The sequence below is a fragment of the Ailuropoda melanoleuca genome, chromosome 9 (assembly GCF_002007445.2).
Source record: "Ailuropoda melanoleuca isolate Jingjing chromosome 9, ASM200744v2, whole genome shotgun sequence".
Classification (NCBI taxonomy): Eukaryota; Metazoa; Chordata; class Mammalia; order Carnivora; family Ursidae; genus Ailuropoda; species Ailuropoda melanoleuca.
In genome coordinates this window covers 75496389-75522644 of record NC_048226.1, presented here as the reverse complement: position 1 = coordinate 75522644, position 26256 = coordinate 75496389, and the positions used below count along the sequence as shown (strand labels likewise).

General features: G+C 36.3%; 1 protein-coding gene across 5 annotated transcripts in view; it reads left to right on the top strand.

The window, feature by feature from the left end:
* The window catches only part of NUDCD1 (NudC domain containing 1), a 70964-nt gene extending 45064 nt beyond the window's left edge, over positions 1 to 25900 (top strand). For all 5 annotated transcript variants that reach the window (XM_019799135.2, XM_002918705.4, XM_019799134.2 and 2 more), the window contains 2 exons: positions 22019 to 22178; positions 24559 to 25900. In XM_019799135.2, the coding sequence (XP_019654694.1) occupies positions 22019 to 22178; positions 24559 to 24851 (453 nt within the window). In that variant the 3' untranslated portion in view covers positions 24852 to 25900. The remainder of the gene's footprint in view (positions 1 to 22018; positions 22179 to 24558) is intronic.
* Positions 25901 to 26256: the final 356 nt, after the last annotated feature.

Below are 26256 nucleotides of genomic sequence, written 5' to 3'. Positions count from 1 at the left end.
AACCACACTTGCATCCCAGGTATGAATCCCACTTGGTCATGATGGATGATCCTTTTAATGTACTGTTGGATCCTAGTACAAGCTCCCTTGGTTTTTAAACATAAATGTTTTGGAGACTCATCTCTCAAGTATAGGTTATAAAAGGTGGGGTCCCTGATACGGGGTTAAACCCATCATTCCTCAGGAAGTAGCTTGGTGTTTCAAGTTCCCTCTTGATTGTAGGTGACTGTGCCAGGGTTTATGTGTGGTTTTGATGAGATTATATCTCAGCCCCTCTGCCTGCTTGGATATAGGTTTTTTTTCTCCAGAGGAGATTGTTCCATATGTAGCTGTAGGTTCAGTGTGTCCATGTGAGAGGTGAGTTCAGGATCTTTCTATGCTGCCATCTTGAACTGAATCTCCTAAATATCTTGTCTTTGTTTCTGTTGGGTTAAATTCGAGACCAAAGTTTCTGTTTTATAATTATGAGCACTTTGATTTTTCTGTTATTATATGTTTTATATAAATAAGCAAAGATTCTGTGAATTAAAAATGCATAAATACTGCTGTTTGGGTATAAGTGGAATGGGTATAAATGGAACAGTTCCACCAAATAAGTAGTAAGTACATCTTTCTAAAGGCAGAATTGGCTTCTCAATGTACTGTATGAAAGTCAAGGTCTACCTGGTCAAATGTGTAGTTTCTTGGTATACCCAAGAGGGTACCAGTTGGCTTGTCATGGGAGGAAGGGAACAAAGGAGGCTATAGTATTTCAGATGTTCACTGCTACATCCACTTTAGGAATCAAATAGTACTTTATCAACAATCTGTACTTCTTTCTGCAGTGTTCATTTCAAGTTCTCTCTTCTTGATTTCATTTGTCATGACTTTGGACAATTTGAAATTACCTGTGCATGGAAAGGTCAGTATATGTCCTTATAGTTTTAGGAAACGATACTATAACAAAAAGGTCAGAACTTTATATTATAAATGACAGATTTTTCAAAATATAAAATTCTCTGAAAGAAATGGAAATCAGGGTTAGAATTTGACATTTGGAAAATAAAATGTTAGCTGAATATATGCAGCAGCACAATAAATATAGTAGATCTGAGAAAAAAGTAATAAGATGTGGTTACTGGGATCTAAAGCACAAATCAGGATTCAAATACAAATGAAGAGGAATTATTTTTGCTTCTGTCTATAGCTATACTATACAAAATAGTAGCCACTGGCTACATAGTAGTTAATGACCATTTGAATTGTAGTTTTTCTGAATTGAGTTGTACTATAACTGTGAAATACATAACCAGTTTTTAAATTCTTAGAATAAAAAAAGAATATGAAATACATGAATAACCATTTTTTGGATTTTTATGTTGAGATAATAATAGATATGTTTGGTTAAATATATTACTAAGACTTTTTTCCTGTTTTTATGTACGTGGTTTGCAGTTTCTGGTTTTTTGGGGTTTTTTTAAAGATTTTGTTTATTTATTTGGCAGAGAAAGAGAGAGACAGCCAGCGAGAGAGGGAACACAAGCAGGGGGAGTGGGAGAGGAAGAAGTAGGCTCCCATCGGAGGAGCCTGATGTGGGGCTCAGTCCCAGAACGCTGGGATCACGGCCTGAGCCGAAGGCAGACGCTTAACAACTGAGCCACCCAGGCACCCCTGCAGTTTCTGTTGAGTAACACTAATCTACAGTGATCAAATTAAATATAGACATTAGCAATCAAAAGGTGATAGGATATTTTTAAAAATTAAATTGCAGTGAGTTTCTGATATCGATCAGATGATTTTTTTTTAAGATTTTATTTATTCATTTGACAGAGAGCGCACAGGGAGAGGGAGAAGCAACGTCCCCGCTGAGCAGGGAGCCCAATGTGGGGCTCGATCCCAGGACCCTGGGATCATGACCTGAGCAGAAGGCAGATGCTTAGCCTACTGAGCCACCCAGGTGTCCCAAGATCAGATGGTATTCATCATATACTACTTAAAACATGAGACTGAAATAGCTGAAAAATAGTATTTGCGACTTATAAATAAATGAAGCCATCAAGACAAGAAGCAGAGGAGTTACGAAGAAGAAATAATTCTTTTAGGTTAATGTCATTATGAAAGCTAGTAGAAAAGGCATGTATCCCATATACCAATTCTTTTAAGAAGATATTAAGGATAAGATCAGAAATTATAAAGGAAGGAAATATATTTAGAAAGGATCTAAACCAGTGGTCCTCAAGCTTTTTGGTCTCAGGACCCCTTTACACTCTTACATTCTTATATTCCTTGGAGTATCAAATTTTTTTATTTGCATTATATCAAATTTGACGAAGTATTAGAAATTAAGCTTATATTGGGGTGCCTGGGTGGCTTAGTTGGTTAAGCATCCAACTCGATTTTGGCTCAGATCAGGATCTCAGGGTCATGGCATCTAGCCCCACATTGGGCTCTGCGCGCAACAGGGAGTCTGCTTGAGATTCTCCCTCTCAGCGCACCCCCATACAGGTGCACTCTAAAATAAATAAACCTTTTTTAAAAAAGAAATTAAGCTATATGATAATTTCCCTAATATGGCCTCCATAACAAAGTACCACAGGGTAGGTGACTTAAACAATGGAAATTTGTTTTCTCGTGGTTCTGGACACTAGAAATCAGATCTCTGGGTGTTAACATGGTTAGATTCTTCTGAAACCTCTCTCCTTGGCTTATAGATAGATGGCTGCCTTCTCTTTTTAGTAATCACATGGTCCTCCTTCTACTTGTGTTTGTTTCCTAATCTTTTATAAGACACCCGGTCATATTGGATTAGGACCCACCCTAATGACCTCAGTTTAACTTAACTACCCTTTTAAAAGTTCTGTCTCCAAATAAGGTTACATTCTGAGGTATGTGGGGTTAGGACTTAAACATATGACTTTGGGAGGGCTATAGCTTAGCCCATAACAGTATCCTTCACTTAGATTCTAGCAGTTATTAACATTTTGCTGCATTTCTTTTTTTCTTTTTTCTATCTCTTCTATTTGCTAAAATATTTAGGAATGAGTTGCACAAGCATGTCCCTTTACCCCCAGTACCTCACATATGCACTAAAAAGTACCTCACATATACACTAAAAATGAAGGCATTTTCCTAGGTAACCACAATACGAGTCAGGAAGTGTAACATTGATGCAATACTTTTATCTAATACAGTTCATATCAAATTTTACCAATTGCTCAGATGTACTAAATGGAAATTTCTTTTCCTGATTTGGAAACATTGCAATTAGTTGTGATGTCTCTTTAGTCTCCTTTAATTTGGATCACTCAGTTACCCAGCTTTTATGACATTGGCTTTATTTTGTACCTTTTATGAACTATATCCAGTATTTCCCCAAGATCAGATTCAGTTGCTACATTTTTGCCAGGAATACCACATAAATGATGCTTCTTTTTAGTGTATCACATGAAGAGGAACTTTGTGAGTTTTCCCTACTGTTGTGGTGTGAAATTTAATTGGGTGGTATTCACCAGGATTCTTTGCTCCTAAGTTATCATCTTCCCCTTTGAATTAATAAGATTCACACATTTGTGTGAAGGTCAAAGTAATCTCTATAATGGGTTTAGTAGGTTTTGTCATTTCCCTCTGCTTTCCTCCGTATAGGGACTTCTTATCTGTCACATTTAGAATAACATCTAGGATTTTTACCATGATCTATAAGCTTACTTCTGTGACTCACTGTATGTATTTTAAATTGAGTCTCAGCCCACACACACGTGAAACAAAAATTTCACAAAACAGTACTATCCTTATTGTATAACACATTTTTCATTCCATAGTATTTTTATTTTTATTTATTTATTTATTTATTTATTTATTAAAGATTTTATTTATTTATTTGACAGAGAGAGACAGCCAGAGAGAGAGGGAACACAAACAGGGGGAGTAGGAGAGGAAGAAGCAGGCTCCCAGCAGAGGAGCCTGATGTGGGGCTCGATCCCATAATGCTGGGATCACGCCCTGAGCCGAAGGCAGACGCTTAACGACTGAGCCACCCAGGCGCCCCTCCATAGTATTTTTAATGAGATAAAACAGTAAGTTCTCTTTTTTGATCTACTTAGTTAATTTTGCCAAAAATGTTGAGACCCATAGTTTAAAAAACACTGCCCTCCAGTGCTGATTATCTCTCATACTCCACCATTTTTTTCCTAGCTCACTCTTCTTCAGCCACAATGGCCTTCATACTGTTCCTCATACTTAAAACATGCTTCTGTTAATACTTTCTATACCTGAAGTGTTCTGCCTTGTCTCATTTGTCCCTTTATTCAGACCTCTTCACATGTTATCTTCCATCTCTTAATAACCTGTATCAAATAAAACTGCATTTCTGTTCACCTTTCTTTTTTTTCACATGGCACTTAGCCATTTCTTGACATTTTTACATATTTATATTGTTTGATATATTATGATACAGCTAAAGACCCAATCTGATAATTTTCCAAAGTGAAAAAAAAGTTTTTTCTTATACTTATTTAAAAAAATGCCTATTATCTGCAGGTTTTAGTAAAGTAAAAATTTAAGTGCATTTCCCCCAATTGTATTTTATGCCACTTAAGATCTGGCATCTTTCTGTGTTCTAGTCTCTAGTCAATGTTAAAACATCATTACGCAATTAATTTTACAAATGGTTGTTCAGACAGAAATGCAACTCGGGATTTTGTAAGACTTCTTTTCTGTTGTTTTCAAACATCAGTTTTGGATATGCCACACATGCAGAACTTACCAACAAAATTTAACTGTCCAAGCAAAATGCACACATATTTTATAGTATGTGGGTTACCATATCTGAAATAGTGCTCAGCCAGGGACATCCTCGGTTGTTGCTTAATAATTACTGTTAAAAAAAGGAGAGTAGGGGAAGAGGGGAAGATAGTGGTATAAGAGGACACTGAGCTCACCTTTTCCCATGGATACACTGAGCCAACAATTACATGTTAGGAAATTTAGTCTGAAAACGACCTAAAGACTGGCACAACAGATCTTCCACAGTTAAAAGAATAAAGAGAAGGCCACATTGAGAAGAGTAGGAGGGGTAGAGACATGTGGTCATGAACTGAACCAAACCCCCAGCTTGGTGACCCACAGCAAGAGGGACATCATGGGCTGAGATGAGTTAGGGGATCAATCCCCGCACTGGATACTCCGGCCCTGGGGAACTGCACAGGTAAGGTGAGTCCCTGAAATGTCTGGCTTTGAAAATCAGCAGGGCTCATTGCTTATCCCTGGAAGCTTTGAAAATCAGTGGGGCTTAACTGGGAGAGCCAGAAGACAAGAGGAAAGCAAGTGTTCATTCTTAAAGGGTAATATTGCTATATTACTTGGTCCTAGACCCAGCACAGAAGCAGCAATTTGAAAAGCATCTAGGTTATACATGGAAATGTATTGCCTAATTTGGGGACATGTTCCACAGGGGCAGGGATCTATAGGAACTTTCACTGGGAAGAGAGGTGCCAGCAAGTACCATTTTTCTTGCCCTTCTTCAACCTCGCTGGCTGGAAGCATGTGGGAGCTGATTTTGACATTCTCCAACTACTCTGCTAGCACTACTTTCCATACTCCAGCATTCCCTGGGGATCTACCCCCTCCCAATCTGTCCACCCCAACATATGCTCCTCCAAAGTGGCTGTAGCCTGGACCACCTGGTGGGTAGCCTCAGTAGGGAATAGCATTACCCCAAAGCAACTGATATCACCCTTGTCACACCTGGTGGGTAGCCCTGGCCAGGACTCGTGCCCCTCTAAAGCAACTCCTGCCCAGGAAAAGGGGAGCTAGCCCCATGTACCAGTATGCCCACAGTAGCTACAGCCAGGCCTCTCAGCCAGTTGCACCAGGGGCAAGCCCTGCCCACCAGTGTACCTGCAGCAATCATAGCCGGTCATTACAGACAGCCAGGGTAAGGGCCAGACCTGCCCACCAACATACCCAAAGCTGCTCCAGCTGGGCCTGTAGCCAGGCATGTTGGTAATCTCTGCCTACCAGTGGGCCCACAGTAGTAAGGGAAATTCATTGTTGACAGCTGGCTCGAGGGCCAGCCCCACCTACAAGCAACCCCAGACAAAACAGGCAGGTGCATGCAGCCCACACAAAGGACATCCCTGGAGCACCTGGTTCTAGTGACCTGGAGGGACTTGCACTTCTAGGCATCAGAGGATGCCTTCTACATCAGGCCACTACTTTCAAGACCAGAAGACACAGCTGACCGACCTAATGCATAGAAACAAACAGCATCAGACAAAATGAGGAGACAGAGGAATGTGTTCCAAACAAAAGAACAAGACAAAACTTCATAAGAGCTAAACCAAATGGAGATAAGCAAACTATGTGATAGAGTTCAAAGTAATGTTTGGGCTTGAGAGAAGAGTGGATAAACAGTGAGAACTTCAACAAAAGGAGAGAAAATATAGAAAGAACCTGTCAGTGCTGAGGAATACAATAATTGAAAAATATACTACAGGAAATTGACTGCAGATTAGAGAATGTAAAAGAATGGATTAGGAATCTAGAAGACAGGGTAGTGGAAAGCAACCAAGCTGAACAGGAAAAAGAAGAATTTTTAAAATGAGGATAGGTTAAGGGACCTCTGTGAAACATCAAGTGTAATAACATTTGCGTTATAGTGTTTTTAGGAGAAGAAAGAGAAAGCAAGAGAACACCTATTTGAAGAAGTTACAGCTGAAAATTTTCCTGTCCTGGGGAAGGAAACACACATACATGTTTAAGAGCCCCCAAACAAGATGAACTCAAAGAGGTTCACACCAAGACACAATAATTAAATTGGCAAAAATTAAAGATAAAGAGGGACTCTTAAAAGCAATAAGAGGAAAGCAGACAGTTGCATACAAGTGAACTCCATAAGGCTGGTGACTGATTTTTCAGCAGAAATTTTGCAGGCCAGAAGAGAGTGGCATGATTGCCAAAGTGCTAAAAGGAAGAAACCTGTAACCAAGAATACTCTACCTGGCAAGATTATGTTTCACAATTGGAGGAGAGATAAAAAGTTTACCAGACAAAAGTTAAAGGAGTTCATCACCACTAAACTGGCCTTACACAGTAAATGTTAAAGAGACTTCCTTTAGTGGAAAAGAAAAGGCCATGACTAAAATTGAGAAAATTATGAAGGAAGAACTATTATTGGTAAAAGGAAATATACAGGTAAAGGTAGATCAGTCGCTTATAAAGCTAGTATGTCTTTCAAACAAAAAGCAATAAAAGCAAAAGCAATAAAGACAAAAGCAATAAAAGACAAAAGCAATAAAATCAAAGACAAAAGCAATAAAATCAAATATATCTTAAAAAATTAAGAGATACACAAAATAAAAGATGTAAAGACATACATAAATGTGGAAGAGGAAGAACACATGTATATGCATAGTCCTTTTAGATTGTGTTCTAACTTAAGTGACCATCAACAATGTAGACTGCTTTGCACATGGGATGTTATATATGAACCTCATGGTAACCACAAACAAAGAGCCTTTAATCAATACACAAAATAATAAAGAGCAAAGAATATAACACTAAAGAAAATTAAGTCACAAAGGAAGAGAGCAAGACAAAAAGAACAGAGAACTACCAAAATAACCAGAAAACAACAAATGGCAATAAGTACATACCTATTGATTACTTCAAATGTAGATGTACTAAATGCTCCAATCAAAAGATATAGGGTGACTGAATGGATTTTTTAAAAAAAATACCCATATGTATTCAGCCTATGTGAGACTCATTTCAGACTGGAAGACACATAGAGACTGAAAGTGCAGAAATGGAAAATGATCCCATGCAAATGGAAGTGGGGGTAGCAAAACTTAAATAAAATAGACTTCAAAACAAAGACTATAACTAGAGACAAAGAATGGATAATGATACATTATTAAAATAATAAAGGGACCAATACAAGAGTATATACCAATTGTAAATATCTATGCAACCAACAGAGGAACACCTCTGTCTATCAAGGCAAATATTAAAAGACAAAAGAAGAAATTGACAGTAATACAATAATAGATTTTATCACCCCACTTAATAACAATGGATAGACCATCAAGACAGAAAATCAGATTAGTAAGGAAACAGTATCTTTGAATAACACATTAGGCTAGATGTACCTAACATATATATAGCACATTCCATCCCCAAATGGCAGAGTACACATTCAAGTGCATATGGAACATTCTCCAGGATAGATCACACGTTAGGCCACAAAACAAGTCTCAACAAATTCAAAGTTTGGAATCATATCAAGCACCTTTTCCAGTCACAGTGCGTGAAACTAGAAATCAGTTACAAGAAGAAAACTGGATACAAGACAAACACATAGAGGCTAAACAGTATTCTGCTAAACAACCACTGGGTCAATGAAGAAATCAAAGAGGAAATCAGAAATTACCTGGAAACAAATGGAAATAGAAACACGATGGTTCAAAATCTTTGAGATGCAGCAAAAGCAGTCCTAAGAAGGACATTTATAGCCATATGGGCCTATCTCAAGAAACAAGAAAAATATCAATCTTACCTTTCAACTAAAGGAATGAGAAAAAGAACAAAGCCCAAAGTTAGTAGAGGAAAGGTAATAAAGAGTATGACAGTAGTAAGACCAGTGAAACTGAAAGTTGGTTCTTTGCAAAGATAAACAAAATTGATAAACCTTTAGCCAAAGTCATCAAGAAAAAAGACTCAAATAAATAGAAATGAAAGAGAAGTTAAAACTGATACCACAGAAATACAAAGGATTATAAGAGACTATGGCAAAAAATTACATGCCAACAAATTGAATAACCTAGAAAATGGGTAAATTCCTAGAAATACACAACTTCCAAGATTGAATCAGAAAAGAAATAAAAAATCTGAACAGACTGATAACTAGTAGTGAAATTGAATCATTAATCAAAAAACTCCCTAAAAAACAAAGTCCAGGAACAGATGGCTTCAAAGTTGAATTCTACTAAAAATTTAACAAAAAAATAAATAATACCTATTCTTCTCAAACTGTTTCAAATAATAGAAGAAGAGGGAATGCTTACAGATTTATTCTCCAAGGCTAGCATTACCCTGATACCAAAACCAGGCAAGGACACTTTAAAAAAAAATTACAGATCAATATTTCTAATGAATATTGATGTAAAAATCCTCAACAAAATATTAGCAAACCAAATTCAACAGTACATCAAAAGGATCATTCACCATGACCAAGTGGGATTTATTCCAGAAATGTAAGAATGGTTCATTATCCACAAATCTACCAACATGGTAAACCACATCAACAAAATGAAGAATAAAAATCATATTATCTTAATAGATGCAGAAAAAGCATTTGACAAAATTTAACATCCGTTTGTGATAAAAAGTTTGAATAAAGTCAGGTATAGAGGTAACATATCTCAACACAGTAAATGCCATATATGACAGGGCCACAGCTAACATTATACTCAAACTGAAAATATTCTTCTAAGATCAGGAACAAGATAAGGATGCCTACTCTTGCCACTTTTATTCAACATAGTACTGGGAGTCCTAGCTGCAGCAGTCAGACAAGGAAAAGAAAAAGGCATCCAAATTAGTAGGGAAGAAGTAAAACTGAGTAGTTCCACTACTGGGTATTTACCCAAAGAAAACAAAAAACAATTCAAAAAGATATATGTAGGGGTGCCGAATTGCTCAGTCGGTTAAGCATCCCACTCTTGATTTAGGCTCAGTTCATGATCTCAGGGTTGTGTGATTGAGCCCCTTGTAGGGCTGCAGCTGGTAGTAGAGCCTGCTCAAGATTCATTCTTTCCATCTGCCCCTCCCTTCCCCTGTCTTCCTCTCTAAAAATAGGGGGAAAAAACCCAAAAGGTATATGCGTCCCTATGTTCATTGAAGTATTATTTACAATAGGCAGGATATGGAGGCAACCCAAGTATCCATCGATTGAAGAATGGATAAAGAAGATGTGGTATGTGTTTCTACACACACACACACACACACACACACACACACACACACAATTACCCGGCTATAAAAAAGGATGAGATCTTGCCGATTGTGACAATATGGATGGACATAGGAAGAGAGTATTACGCTAGGTGAAATAAGTCAGAGAAAGACAAATACCATATGATTTCATTTATACATAGAGTCTAATAAACAAGACAGACAAAAATCAGAAACAGACCCATTCGTACAGAGAGCAAACTGATTGTTGCCAAAAGGGAGGGAATAGCCAAAATAGGTGAAGGGGAGTGGAAGAAACAGGCCTGTAGTTAGGGGAAGAATAAATCATGGGGATGGAGGATACAGATATAAGGAATATAGTCAGTGGTATAATTACACTGTATAGTGACAGTTGGTAGCCACACTTCTGGTTAGCATAGCATGACATAGAGACTTATCAAATCACCATGTTGTTTATCTGAAACTAATAGAACATTAGGTATTAAACTGTACTTCAATTAATTTAAAAAAAAGGTAAAGCTGTTTGCAGATGATGTAATGCTGTATATAGAAAACCCTAAAGACCCCATCAGAAATTTGTTGGAACTAATAAATGGATTTACTAATGTTGCAGGCTACAAAATCAATATATGGAAATCTGTTACGTTTCTCTACACTAATTACTAATCATAAAGAGGAATTAAGGATATCTCATTGACAGTTGCATCAAAAGCAATTAAAACACCTAGGAATAAATTTAACCAAGGAGGTAAAAGACCTGTACTCTGAAAACTATAAAATTTGATGAAAGAAATCAAAATACAAGGAAATGGAAATACATACCATGCTTATGGATTGGAAGAATTTATATTGTTAAAATGTCCGTAACACTCAAGGCAATCTAGATTTTCAGTGAAATGCCTATCAAAATGCCAGCAGCATTTTTCACAGAATTAGAACAAAACATCCTGAAATTTGTATGAACCACAAAAGACTACTAATATCCAAGGTATCCTTGAGAATGAACAAAGCTTAGAAGTGTCACAATCTCAGATTTGAAACTAGACTACAAGCTATAGTAATCAAAACAGAATGATACTGGCATGAAAACAGACCCATACATTAGTGAAACATAATAGAGAGCCCAGAAAGAAACTCATGTTGATATGGTCAATTAATATACGACAAAGGAGACAAGAATATATTATGGGGATGGGGTACCTGGGTAGATCAATTGGTTAAGAGTCCGACTCTTGGTTTTGGCTCCTGTCATGATCTCAGGGTTGTGGGATTGAGCCTTATGTAGGGTTCTGCACTCAGCAGGGAGTCTTGCTTGGGATTCTCTTCCTCTCCCTCTGCCCCTCTCCACCCTTCCCACCCTTCTCTCTCTTAAATCTTTTTTTAAAAAAAGGAATATACAGTGGGGAAAGGATAGTTTCTTCAATAAATAATGCTGGGAAAAGAATGAAACTGGACCATTTGTTTACACCGTGCACAAAAATAAACCCAAAATGAGTTAAAAACATGAATGTTAAGACCTGAAACCATATAACTCCCAAAAGAATGCATAGGCAGTAAAGGCTTATACCTCAGCCTTAGCAGTATTTTTCTGAGTCTCTTTCCTCAGGCAAGGGAAACAATAGCAAAAATAAAACAATTGGGATTACATCAAACTAAAAATCTTTTTGAGGGGCAAAGGAAACCATCAACAAAATGAAAGGTCTCTTACTGAGTTGAAGAAGAGATTTGCAATTGATATATCCAATGAAGGATTAATATCAAAAATATATAAAGAACTCCTACAACTCAACACCAAAAAAAAAAAAAAAAAAGAAAGAAATGTTTTAAAAATGGGCAGAGGACCTGAGTAGACATTTTTCCAAAGAAGACACACAGATGACCAAGGTACCTGTGAAAATATGTTCAACATTACTAATCATCAGGGAAATGCAAATCAAAACCACAGTGACTCACCATGTCACACCAGTGAGAATAGCTAATATCAAAAAAGACAAGAAGTAAAAAGTGTTGGCCAGGATGTAGAGAAAAGGGAACCCTTATGCACTCTTGGTGGGAATGTACATTGGTGCAACCATTATGGAAAACATGGAGTTTCCTCAAAAATTAGAACCACATGATCCAGTAATTCCATTTCTGGATATTTATTGAAAGGAAATAAAAACACTAACTCAAAAAAGCAGTAACCCCCATTGTTCATGGTAGCATTATTTATGATAGCCAAGAACCAACATAGGGAAACAATGTGTCCATTGATGAATTAATGGGTCTAGAAAATGTGTGTGTATACAGACAATATAATATTTCTTAGCCATAAAAAAGAATGAAATTTTGCCATTTGTGACAACATGCATGCACTTTGATGGCATTATGCCAAGTGAAATAAGTCAGAGACAAATATATGATCTCACTTACATGTGGAATCTCTAAAAAGAAAACAAATGAACCAGCAACAACAAAGACAGACCCATAAATAGGATTCGTGGTTGCCAGAGGGGAGGAGGGTAAGAAGACAGACAAAATAGGTGAAGGGGATTAAAAAGTACATACTTGGAGTTATAAAAAGATCACAGGGATCAAAAGTATAGCATAGAGAATATAGTAATGTGACTTTGTATGGTGACTTATGGTAACTATACTTATGGTGGGCATTTTGTAATGTATATGATTGTTGGATCACTGTGTCATACACCTAAAACTAATGTTGTGATACCTGTCAACTAATGCTTCAGTTAAAAACAACAAATAATACTTATTATAAAATGGGCTTTGGAGAGCATGCAGTGGTGGTAATTAAGAACATGAGTTTGGAAGCATATCCAGACTGGAATCCCAGTTGCCATTTATTAGCTTCTTAAGTCTCTTAACATCTTGTTTTTGAGTTTCATCTTTTACAAAATGGCATCATATTCCTAATTCTCAAGTAATGAAGATTAAATAAGGTAGTTGTAAAATAATAGAAAATATGTGTATATTCTCTGCCTCCAGTTCCTGGCACAGAGTTTCTGAAACCCTTATAATTTCCTAAGTGGTAAGAGCAGGAGGAGCATCTTTTCATTTTAATTAATTTAATTAATTTTAATTGTTTTTTAATTATCACTTCATTTTCATTTACTTAATTCACTTAGCTAAACTAGTTACTTCATTTGTAATCTCAATTCTGATTTTTCTTTTGGATAAAATTGCGTGGATTTTTAGTTTGCAGGGATTAGAGAAAACCTTTGGAGTTATCTTGAGATGGATGTTTAGTGTGAGCATATGTGGAGATTATAGGGAGTAGTAGAAATGGTCTCTTTCTGATCTCATGACGAACTAGAAGGTCATCCTATAAACAAAGGCACTGACAAGTCAAGTCTAATGGAGAAATGGAATATTGTTTAGAAAATAGCACATAGTTTTGATAACAAGTAATCTGCTTATCTCTTGAGAACCAAATGTCCCTTGTCCTGTACTTCAGTGCAATACATGACATCCTTCTTGGATTATTTTCCTTAAGTAACAAAAGTCTTAAGCTGCTGGGAGAAGAGCATCAAATCTAAGCATTCCAAGGGCTCAGAAGAAGACCTGTTGCTGTTAAAAACACAATCTCTGGGCCTGGGAGAGAAATCAGATCCTCCAAGCCCCAGACTATTAGAAGTTTTCTACTGCTAGAGGAAGAACAGTATCACTGAAAAGGCCCAAACCCTGAAACCCAAGGATACAAGGCCCAGGACTGAGGCTGAACCAACAGTCTGAAGCCCCTGAGCCCTCCCCAAGAAGCTGGGAAGCACCAAATAACTGACAATAGCAGCCTACTACTGAAGGAGTAAGACCATAGAGAGACTCTGAGAGGCAGATAGTGAAAGCCTCAAGCTGGTCGTAAAATAGCAGAGCTGCGGAAGATACATATATATATCTTCCCACCAGAGTATAACTTAACTAGGGGAATTTGAAGCCAGGGATACACTGAAAGTAACCATAACCACAACAGAACTCAAGCTTAGACCAGCCTTTTTACAACCTTACTCTGTCATAACCACCCACACTAATGACCTAGCAGAAGTGTGTCCATTCCCAGGCATAAATACTGCTTACCTCAGTCTCTGCTGTTTTTCACATCCAGTAGTCAATCAAAAATTACAAGGCCAAAAAGAAAGAAAAAAAAAATACAAGGCACACAAAAAGAAGAAAGTAAAAACATTCCACCGTCGAGAGACAAGGCAGACCAGGTAACCAAACTCAAATGATCTGTTTTTTGAAACTGCCAGACAAGGAACTTAAAATAAATGTGTGATGTTAAAAGAGTTTAGTGGAAAAGATGAGTTACATACACACATAAATAAATGTAGAATTGTAACAGAGAGAAACTGTAAGAGAATAAAATAAATATTCTAGAAAAAGATACCAGGCAACAAGAATGCCTTCAACAGACTCATCATTATATTCAGTACATCCGTAGAGAAGGAATTAGTGACCTTGAAAATAGGTTATTAAAAATTAGTAGAACCTAAACCAAAGTGAGAGGTGGGGTAGGGATTAAAAACAAAAAAACTGAGCATTTAGTAGCATTTACATCTGATTGGAATCCCAGAAGAGACATGGAACATTCCCAAAATAGACCATATTCCGGCCATATAATCCTCAACAATTGTTAAAAAATAAGAATCATAAACGGAATGTTTTCTGACCATAACAATTAAATTAGGTATTAGTAAAACAGAAAAATCTGGAAAACCCACAAATAATTTGGAAATTAAATAACACATTGCTAAATAACCATGAGCTATAGTGGAGTGGATCTCACAAAGAAAGTTGAGAAATTTTGTATTGAATGAAAATGAAGCATAGTACATGTAGGATGCAGCTAAAGCAATGCTTAGAGGGAATTTTTATAACATTACAGGTTATATTAGAAAAGAAAAAATGTATCAACTTAATAGTTTAAGCTTGCACCTTAAACTAGGGAAAGAAGAGCAAACCAAATCTAGAGCAAACAGGAGAAAGGAAACTCAATAAAGGTAAGAGCAGAAATCAGTGGAAAATAATAAAAGCAGTGAAACCAAAAGCTCATCCTTTGAAAAGATCAAACTTGCCAAGTATCTAGCCAGAATAACCGAGGAAAAAGAAGACATAAATTACCAATATCAGCAATAAAAATGTGCATAAAGGTCCAAAGACACTAAGGTGTAATAATGGAATATTACGAGCAACTCTGTTTTCATATATTTGACAATTAAGTGAGGCAAATTCCTTAAATGACAAGCAGTTCACTCAGGAAGAATTAGATAACCTTAGTAGTCCTATATCTGTTAACAAGATTGAATTTATTGTTAAAAACCTTCTAACAAAGAAATCTCCAGACCTAAATTGCTTCACCTGTGTTTTACCAAAAGAAGAAACAGTATCATTCATCTACAAACTGTCTCAGGAAATAAAAGAAATGAATACCTCTAAACTTATTTTAGGAGGCCACAGTACTCTGATAGCCAAAGATATGACGAAAAAAGAAAAGTATGAAAAAAGAGAAACCAATATTGTCATGAATAAAGTACAAAAATTCTCAGTAAAATATTAGTAAATTAAATCCAGTAATAAGTAAAAGGATAATAATATAACCAAGTATAGTTTATCTTGGGAATTAAAGGCTGATTCAGCATTCAAATATCATGAAATTCAGCATTATCATAACAGACCAAAGAAAAATATTTTAGTCACACTTATGCCATTTATGATAAAAATGCTTGGCAAACTAGGAATTGAAGGTAACTGTTTCCCTGAGAAACCTAGAGTTAACATTGTACTTTACGATAAAAGACCAACTACCTCCCCTTAAGATTGGTAATAGGCAAGGGTGTTTGCCCTCATTACTCCTAGTCAGCATCATGCTGGAAATCCATGCTAGTGAAGCAAGGGAAGAAAAAGTAGTAAAAAGCGTAAATAATTATCGCAAGATTCCAGTACTATTATAAGAATGAACCAAACATTTTTTAGGTGTTACCTTAAAATCAGTGTTTATATGCAGTTCCTTTGTCCACTCTTAATTTGCAACTTTGAATGGAATTATAAGCGTATTTTCCTATCATGGCCACTGACAAACCCAAGAAGGATTAAACATCTTTCAGTGGTTTGTTTTTGTTTTTTTTAGTGACATAGTCTTGTTTATTTAGCTGTGTTGAATACTTGATTTAAAATGAAGACAAGGAAGGCTAGAATTTATTAGGTAAAATGAATATTACACAATCTCTTACTACACATAGAAAAATTCTAAATTGTTTACCTCATTAAAGCGTATGTTTTATCTTGCAGCATATTATTATTTGCAGTTAGTATCATCAGACTAGTTAATTTTAATTTGTTTTTAAAACTTCCAGAAACTTGGTTTTGAGACTATATTTAGAGCATCCAAATCTTATTTCAAGAATAATTTGTTCACTTTTTTCTGGGCAGATCTGCAAACTACTGAAACACAGGCATTATAGGAAGGTATAAAATTAAAAGTGATGGACATACAGGTGGAACTATAGAGAAAATAGAATTTATTTGACAATAATATGACAGAATAATAAATTTTGCGTTTCTTAGTTTTGAAATGGTGCAAGAGTTTAAAAATTTGTCTAAATGAAATATGCTGATTAACAGAGTAAGGGTTTTGTTTTTAATAGCTATTGACAGATTTCTTAGGCATAAAATTAAGTGCTGTATGATTCCATGGAGATCACTGCTAAGTGATCTCATTAATGTTGTTCATCTCATTTGTTTAATTTGGAATGCAGTAATATTTAAGGAAGGAACCTATAGGGGCGCCTGGGTGGCACAGTCGTTAAGCGTCTGCGTTCGGCTCAGGGCGTGATCCAGGCGTAATGGGGCTTGTTGTGGGATCGAGCCCCACGTCAGGCTCTTCTGCTGGGAGCCTGCTTCTTCCTCTCCCACTCCCCCTGCTTGTGTTCCCTCTCTCTCTGGCTGTCTCTCTCTCTCTCAAATAAATAAATAAAATCTTAAAAAAAAAAATCTATAGAAGATGCCTAGAATGGTAATAAAGAATATTTGCATTTACTAAGGTCTAAGTGCCAAGCACTATGCAGGCGCTTGAAATATATTTTACTCATTATAACAATTGTGAAATAAGTACTACTATTATCATATATTTACAGGAGAATAAAATAGGGTATAAGTATCTTACCTAGAGTCATAGTCCTCACCCTCAAAGAGCATATAAAGGAAATGAGATAAGTTCTATAGGAGAGGTATAAATTATTGTTGCCTTATTTCTTTTTATTAACACTGGAGAAGACTGTTCAGAAGAGAAGGTACTATTTTGAGTATGGCATAAAGTACAGGTGTACCTTGTTTTATTGTGCTTCATAGATGCAGTGTTTTTGTTGTTTTTCTTGGTTTGGTTTGATTTTTTTCACAGTTGAAGGTTTCTGGTAGCCCTGTGCTGAGCAAGTCTAGTGATGCTATTTTTCCAACAGCATTTGCTCACTGTGTCTCCTTGTCACATTTTGGTGATTCTTATAATTAAAAAGTTTGAAAAATTTTGTTATGGTCATCTATGATCCAGTTATCTTTAATGTTAACTATTGTAATTGTTTTGGGGTGCCACGAACCTCGCTCATATAAGATGGCAAACTTAATCTATAAATGTTGTATGTATTCTGACTGCTTGACCAACCTTGCCATTCCTTTCTCTTCCTCTCCAACCCTCCCTATTCCCGAAGACACAATATTGAAATTAGGCCAATTAATAACCCTACAATGGCTTCTAAGCATTAAAGTGAAAGGAAAGATCACATGTCTCTCATTTTAAAATCAAAGCTAGGCTTCTTGCCCCAAATGGTTAGCAATGTTATGAATGCAAAGGAAAAGTTCTTAAAGGAAATTAAAAGTGCTACTCCAGTGAACACACACCAGTGATAAGAAAGCAAAACAGCCTTAGCTGGTAAGGAGAAAGTTTTCGTGGTCTGAATAGAAGATGAAACCATCCACAACATTCCCTGAAGCCAAAGGTGAACCCAAATCAAGATCCCAACTCTCTTCAGTTCTATGAAGGCTGGGAGAGGTAAAGAGCTGTAGAAGCAAAGTGTGAAGGTAGCAGAGCTTGGTTCATGAGGTTTAAGGAAAAAAGCCATTTCCATAATCTGAAAGTGCAAGGTGAAGCACAGCAAGTTATCCAGAAATTCTAGCTAAGATCGTTAATGATGCTGGCTACACTAAACAACAGATTTTCAATGTAGACAAACAGCTATATAATGTAAGAAGGTGCCACCTTGGACTTTTCATAGCTGGAAAGGAGAAGTCAGTGCCTGGCTTCAAAGCTGCAAAGGACAGGCTTGACTGTCTTCTTGGGGAATTCAGCAGTTTTTAAGTTGAAGCCAGTGCTCATTTACTATTCTGAAAATCCTAGAGCCCTTAAAAATTATGCTAAATCTACCTGCCTTTGCTATATAAATGGAACAACAAAGCTGGTTGACAGCGTTTTTTGTTTTTGTTTTTTACAACATGGTTTACTAAATATTTTAAGCCTACTATTAAGACCTGCTGCTTAGCAAAAAGATTCCTTTCAAAATATTACTGTTCCTTGACAATGCATCTGGTCATCCAAGAGCTCTGATGGAGATGTACAATGAGATTAATGTTGTTTTCATGCCTGCTAACACAACATCCATTCTGTACTCCATGGATCAAGGAGTAATTTCAACTTTCAAGTTTTATTTAAGAAACACATTGTATAAGGCTATGGCTGCCATAGATCGTGATTCCTCTAATGGATCTGTTGAAAACCTTTTGGAAAAATTTGCCATTTAGGGTACCAGTAAGAACATTCTTGATTCTTGGGAAGAGGTCAAAATACCAATATTAATAGGACTTTGGAAGTTGTTGATGATTTCAAGAGGTTCAAAACTTCAGTGGAGGAAGGAACTGCAGATATGGAAATAGCAAGAGAACTAGAATTAGAAGGCGAGTTTGAAGATGTGAGTGAATTGCTGCAATCTCATGATAAAACTTGAACTGATGAACAGTTTCTTCTTATGACATGAACAAAGTGGTTTCTTGAGTTGGAACCTACTCCTGGTGAAGATGCCAAGAAGATTATTGAAATTGACAACAGAGGATTTAGAATATTACATGAACCTAGTTAATAAAGCAGAGGCAGGGTTTGAAAGGATTGACTCTCAATTTTCAAAGAAGCTCTGCTATGGGTAATAAAATGTTTTCAGACAGTATCACATACTACAGAAAAATCGTTCATGAAATCAAGAATCAATGAATGCAGAAAGCACCATGTTATCTATTTTAAGAAATTGCCCCAGCCACCCCTATCCTCAGCAGTAGCCACCCTGATGTATCAGCAGTCATCAACATCGAGGCAGGACCCTCCACCATCAAAAATACTACAACTCAGGGGTGCCTGGGTGCCTCAGTTGGTTAAGTGTCTGCCTTCTGCTCAGGTCATGATCCCACAGTCTGGGATCAAGCCCTACATTGGGTTCCCTGCTCAGCGGGGAGTCTGCTTCTCCCTCCCCCTCTGCCTGCTGCTCCCCTGTGTGTGCGTGCTCTCTGACAAATAAATGAAACTTTAAAATATAAAAAAAAAGAACCCTTTTTAATACATTGGGCCCATTCAGACAGTCCAGGATTGCTTTCCATTTCAAGATCCTTAACTTAATCATATCTAAAAGCCCCTTTTGCCCTGAAAGGTAACATATTCATAGGTTCCATGGAATTAAGATGTGGACATTGAAGGGGGGGTATATTAGTCAGTGTACCATGTATGGTATACATGCATATTAAGAATCACACATAAATATAATTCGTTTGGAATGATATACTTGGTATTCGGGGTTCTTAAGAGTTTAAGCTGCTCATATAGCCATGGAAATAGGGGAAGTTCCTAGGGCAACTGATGGTTGAATGGAGTCTTGGAGGGTGAGAAGGAATCCATCAGGCAAGGAAGGGCAAGAAGAGTCCAGGCAGAATGCTGTGTGAAAGGTATGGCAAAAGCAAACATTGTGAGATTGCTGTTTCTGTAATGAGGAATACTTTGACTTCACTGTAGTGGAGCTATGTATAAAGTAAATGGGAGTGGAAGAAAAGGAACATCTAAGTCAGAATAAGGGGCACATAGCAAGAGAACCTACATCCCCATCTTCTTATTTCATGACTGATCTCCCTCAGTGGTTAGCCTTCTAGGTGGTGATTCAGGGCCCTCTGTTCTCTCAGTGTTGTCCGTTCATATATGTGAGGATCAGAGGTACATCATTTTCATTGTTAATACCCAATACATTCTTAAGGCACTTGGCTCACAAAAGTGAATGCATTTTTATGAAAATGTCTTGCAACCCATATTTGTATTTCAACTATTTTTTTTCTTCTGTGAAAGCCCTTGGTAAATCAATAAATGAGAATATTAGTGACATGCAGGGAAGAGAGCTTGAAGCAGTGTTGGAGCCATCAAACTTACTATAAAAGGCAGTTGGTGGTTTTGAAAATAAACCTCACTTAGCCACTGATTAGCAGGAGCCAAAGCAAGCCATGTGAAATTGCTGTTTTTGTAATTATTAATACTTTGACTCCACTGTAATGGAGATACGTGTAAAATGAGAGTGGAAGAGAGGGAACGTCTAAATTAGAATACAGGGCCCTTTTTCCCCCCTAAGACTAAATGTACCAGTTTTAAGTGTTTCACTGTTAAATAAACAAAGCTGCAGTAAACATCCTTGTAAGTATATATACACAGGTATAATCTATGAACACTGCCTGCCAGTCTCTCTCCCTTCTGTAGAGAAAAAACAAAAGCCCTATCCCCAGGCATTGCTGGGGCAACAGAAATTGGGTTGCTCTGACCAGGAGCCTATGCTGGCACAGCTGTACCCACAAACCCTCTTACTGGAGAGCCACTTCATAGTTTTCCCTATTGAATACAGGTCAGGTCTCTACCTCTCATTTTAACCCAATGTTTTATTCTTCAGTCTGCTCTGAAACTCAAGAGAGCAATTCAGTATTTATCAAGTACTATGCATATTTTATGTTTTCTCCATTTGTGATGTGATTTTGTTGGTATGGTATTTAGGCATTTTTAACTCTGATGATAACATTTCTATAAAGAATATTATTTCAACCTATTTTCATTAAAAGAAGTATTCTTTTAAAAAGGTAGAATCCAAATATGAGTGTCAACCTGATGGTTTTGTATTAAAATGAATTCCTTTAGTCATCAATATTGCAATAAAAGTTAACATAATAAACATTCTTTACATCGATACTGTAATTAAATAATACATCAAAGTAAATAATTCGTAAACAGACAAATTTGAGCTTGAATCCCAGCCCTGTGGTTTTTCTTTGTAGCCTAAAACAAGTTCTAAAACTTTCCAAGTATGTTCTTTTATCTATTAAATGAAGATAATAATAGCCTTATAGGTTGAGATTAATATTTATAACATGCCTAGCATATAAGCACATGGTCATAAATCCTAGTAGCTATCATTGTTCTTGGTAATTATTACAAGTTAACCATTTATAAACTTCATATTTGTATTCTGTGGTTTAAAAAATATTCTGCCTATAAATTAGTGCTTTATATATATTTTAAACTAGGTTACTAACAGTTGAGAGGCAGTATAGTATAGTGCTTAAGAACATAGATTCCTGGAGCGCCTGGGTGGCTCAGTCGGTTAAGCATCTGCCTTCAGCTCAGGTCATGATCCCAGAATCCTGGGATCCAGCCCGCACTGGGCTTCCTGCTCGGCAGGGAGCCTGCTTCTACCTGCCTCTGCCGCTCCCCCTGCTTGTGCTGTCTCTCTCTCTGTCAAATAAACGGATAAAATCTTAAAATAAAAAAAAAACCATGGATTCGGGGTCCAAATCTCAGCTCCACTCATACCAGCTGACCTTGGGCAAGTTAACTTAAAGTACCTATGTACCACTTTCCTCAGCTTTAAAATGGACATGACACTAGCACATTTCTCCCAGGAGCATTCAGATTATGCATATACAAAGTTTACAAAAGCTGTTGACATAGTACTGTGTGTCAGTTACTGGCATCATCATTATTAATTTGTTAATTATTCTTTGTCACTTTTTATTTTAGGTGAATCTTGGAAGCAACCAGTACCTTTTCTCTGTCATAGTGGATCCTAAAGAAATGCCCTGCTTCTGTTTGCGCCATGATGTTGATGCCCTACTCTGGCAGCCACACTCCAGCAAACAAGATGATATGTGGGAACACATTGCAACTTTCAATGCTTTAGGTATAAAGCAAACTCTTTGCAAACGTTTTCCATTATGTCAAAAATTATGGTCATTTTTTTTAAGTTCATTTCTTTCTTTTTTTTTTTAATTTGAGCTGTTCTAATTATTTGGACTGATCTGTGCTATAATTTGGTTGCTTTTACTATAGCTGATGAACGTTAGTACTTTTGGAACAGAACAGTAGAATTAATGTTTTTAATGCTTGTACAGAAGGTCAGGACAGACTAGAAATCAAAGTGGTTATCTAACCACTTGAATCATTCTAATCAGTCATTTGTTTATTCCAAGTAAACTATACTGAACTAGAACCTGAACAGTGGGTTTCGTAATGCCCTACATGGAACTTGTATTCAGGTTTCTTCAGAGTAATCTTCAAAACTGTGATAAAATTGCTTTAAGATAATGCATATGAGGAGACATCTTTCATGGAACTTCTATGCAAAAGAGAGCCATTATAATGAAAACACTTAGGGAAATGGTGGTAAGCAGAAATCAAATTTATTCTGTAGGATAAAAGGTAAAATGGTTTTAAAACTATGTCTCAAAAAATTTTAATCTACGTAATTGTAGACTTATCCAGTAATTGATTTTATGTCTAAATAATGTGTGGGAGAAGTTTTTTATATAAATTAGACACAGTTATTGCTTCAATATTGAGTGATTTTAAACTGGCAACAGGAAGTAAAATTATATATTCTGAATACAACCGTAATTATAGAGGAGATTTGTCAGTTATCCTTTATAGTTAATAATATAGGCTGCTTAAACTGGTTAATTCAGACTCCAAACAGGATTTTTATGATGTGGAATACAAGGTTTTGTTGAAAAATTTAAGCCTCTGTACTACAGTTCGCAATTCTGAATCTTTTTTCAGTAAAGAAAGTGCTATCATATAATTTTTATATGCTCAGATTCTTCATTTGTATCCCTGAATCTGTTATAGATGAATTCTGCTGTGCTTGAATTTAAGTTAAATCAACATTACATTAGATATGTAGTCTTGAGATGTTATGTACATTACTGATTTTCTCAAGGTTAGCCTGGAGAGCTAATTCTAAAATACTCAAATAGGTATCTACATCCCCTTCACTTTTTCCTCCTCAAACCCTGCTTAATATTAAAATCCAATATTGAAAGGCACCTGGGTGGCTCAGTTGGTTAAGGGTCCAACTCTTGATTTCAGCTCAAGTTATGATCTCAGGGTCATGGGATCAAGCCCCATGTGGGGCTCAGCACAGAGTCTGCTTGAGATTCTCTCCCCTTCCCTCCGCCTTTCCCCCCACTTGCCTACACATGTGCTCTCTCACATGAAGTCTTAAAAAAAACAGTAGTGATCCTCCTGTGCTCAGTCGTTCCTTTGCTCATTATTTGGTGAGATCTCAATTTACATTAGTGTCCAATTTTTATCTCACATGTTATGACATTTAATAACCATGTCCCAATCTGAAAATCCTAATTTATATTTCAGAACATTAATGCCCTTTTAAACTGTAAAGATTTTTTTCAAAGACAAGATTTTTTTCAAAGTTTAGTTTTCAAGGGATGTTCTAATTGAGTTTTTAAAATTAGATACTTGAATTTTCATTCCAGCTTGTAGTGATCTCAAGGTTCTACTTCTGGAAGCTGAAATACAACAAAATCCTGTTACATTGTTGGTGTAAAAAAAATACCACTAACATTACAGAAATAAGAGAATGCATTGTCGTATTAGCATGCTCAGGCTTGGGGCCTATATTATGGACACACTCCTGAAATAACTTTACAGTGGTATTCCATAATTTTTTCCCACTTATTTGATAAAGAAGATTCTGTAATGCTACATCTGTGATTGATGAGCCTAATTATTTTTTTTAAAGATTTGAGAGAATGCATGCACGTGCAAGTGAGCACAAGCAGGGGGAGGGGCAGAGGGAGAGGGAGAGAATCTCAAGCAGGCTCCACACCCAGCGTGAAGCCAGTCGTTCAGCTCAATCTCACAACCCCGAGATCATGATCTGAGCTGAAATCAAGAATCTGATGTTTAACTGATTATTAAATTGGCATTTAAAGATAGTTTGACATGTTTTCTGTTCTATTGATTTTAGATTTTTAGCGTTTTAATTATTCACGGAAATAATAAGGAACTATGTTTCGTTTTTCTTAAAGAGTGAAACTCTACCTATTTTGTTCCTTAGGAATTAAAGCTATTTTTGCACCAGTGGGAGAAACGGATTATGGCTAAACATTAATGGTTTAGAATGCAACCACTATTGAATATTTATGGTGTATATTTTATTGAGGCATTTTAATTTGTAATAAAAACTATGAAACATTAAATGCTTAACCACATTTTTCTTCTTCTTTTTAATGGGTTTTTATTTGTTTCTTATTTCTTGTCAGGCTACGTCCAAGCATCAAAGAGAGACAAAAAATTTTTTGCCTGTGCTCCCAATTACTCCTATGCAGCCCTGTGTGAGTGCCTTCGTCGAGTGTTCATCTACCGTCAGCCTACTCCCATGTCCACTGTACTTTACAACAGAAAGGAAGGCAGGCAAGTAGGACAGGTTGCTAAGCAGCAAGTAGCAAGCCTAGAAACCAATGATCCTATTTTAGGCTTTCAAGCAACAAATGAGAGATTATTTGTTCTCACTACCAAAAACCTCTTTTTAATAAAGGTAAATACAGACAATTGATTACTCCAACATGTTGGCTTCTCTGTAGTGGAAAAGTATTCAGTGATAGCCAGAAGGTTGGCAGTTATACTATAACCTGTTAAGTTTTACTATGTTAAATAAAATTATCTTGTATGAATTTTTTTATTTTTTAAAAGATATTGGAAATATATTCAAGAGATTATGATTCTGTAAAAGTTATGGAACGAAGCTGCAAATTTAGAGGAAATTGGCTTCTGTAAAAAAAATGTAAAGAAAGTATTAGTAAGTATAATTTTTTTAAAAAACAGGCTGTGGAATTTCATCTTTTATATGAAAGATGTACAGTTCAGTGTTTAAAAATAAAAATATGTACTCTTTGTTCATTGATACAGTTTCTCATTCTGTACTATAGAATTTTTGGATAACAGACTGAACTGTTGATTCTTGTAAATACTCATTTAAGTGGACTAAATAGCTGAAGTGGAGGGGGAATACAACAGAAGTACAGCAGGTCCAGTTATTGTTACAGTTTGCTGAAAGACTAAGTTTTTTTTTCAAATTCGTTTTTTCCATTTATTTGATTTTTATCCATTTGTTCTTCCACAGACATAGACAAAGAGAGATGATAAGATTCCACAAATTGTAGCTGTTATGCATTGTTATACAAACAAACCACCTTAAAACTCAGTGATTTAAAACAGGGACATTTGAAAGTCTGTGATTCACAGATTGGGCCTTCTCTGTTCTTTGTACCTGGCATCTCATTCTCTAGCAGGCTATACTCGTCTTATTCCTGTGATAGAGAAAACATTGCAAGAGGGCAAGAGGGCAAGCCTTGGTATACAGGGCAAGCCTGTGTTTGCATCATTTTGCTCCTCTTCCATTGAACAAAGCAAGTCACATGACCAAGTCTTAAGAGTCAGTGTGAGAGGAGACTGCACAGGAACACAGATAACAGAGATACAATTCTTTGGAGCCATTAATGTAAATCTATCACAGACAAATTATGATTTACCCTTGTAGTTCTCCTTGAATATCTACATTTAAAAAAAAAAACTGTTTATACATTAAATATTTTGTGTCATGGATTTTAGTTTCTCATTATTTCCTTGGATTTTTTGGGCTTGCATTTACCTGGAAAATTGTTTCCTTCATATACCATTTTAATGAGCAAAAACAACCAAGATAAAAGGTAACCAGTCAGATATCAAGATATTTATGAAATGGTAATTAAATGAGATGGTATCATTGGATCAGCAAATAGACACACACATTTTTTATTTACTTATTAGATGAAAATGTGTATAATCTCAAGATTGAGAAGGCTTCTGAAAACCCAGAAACCAAAATTATAGAAGATTAATAGATTTATTACAAAATATAAAATTTCTTTATATTTTGTTAACAGTTGTAAAAACAACAAAGAAAAGATATTTGTCAATGC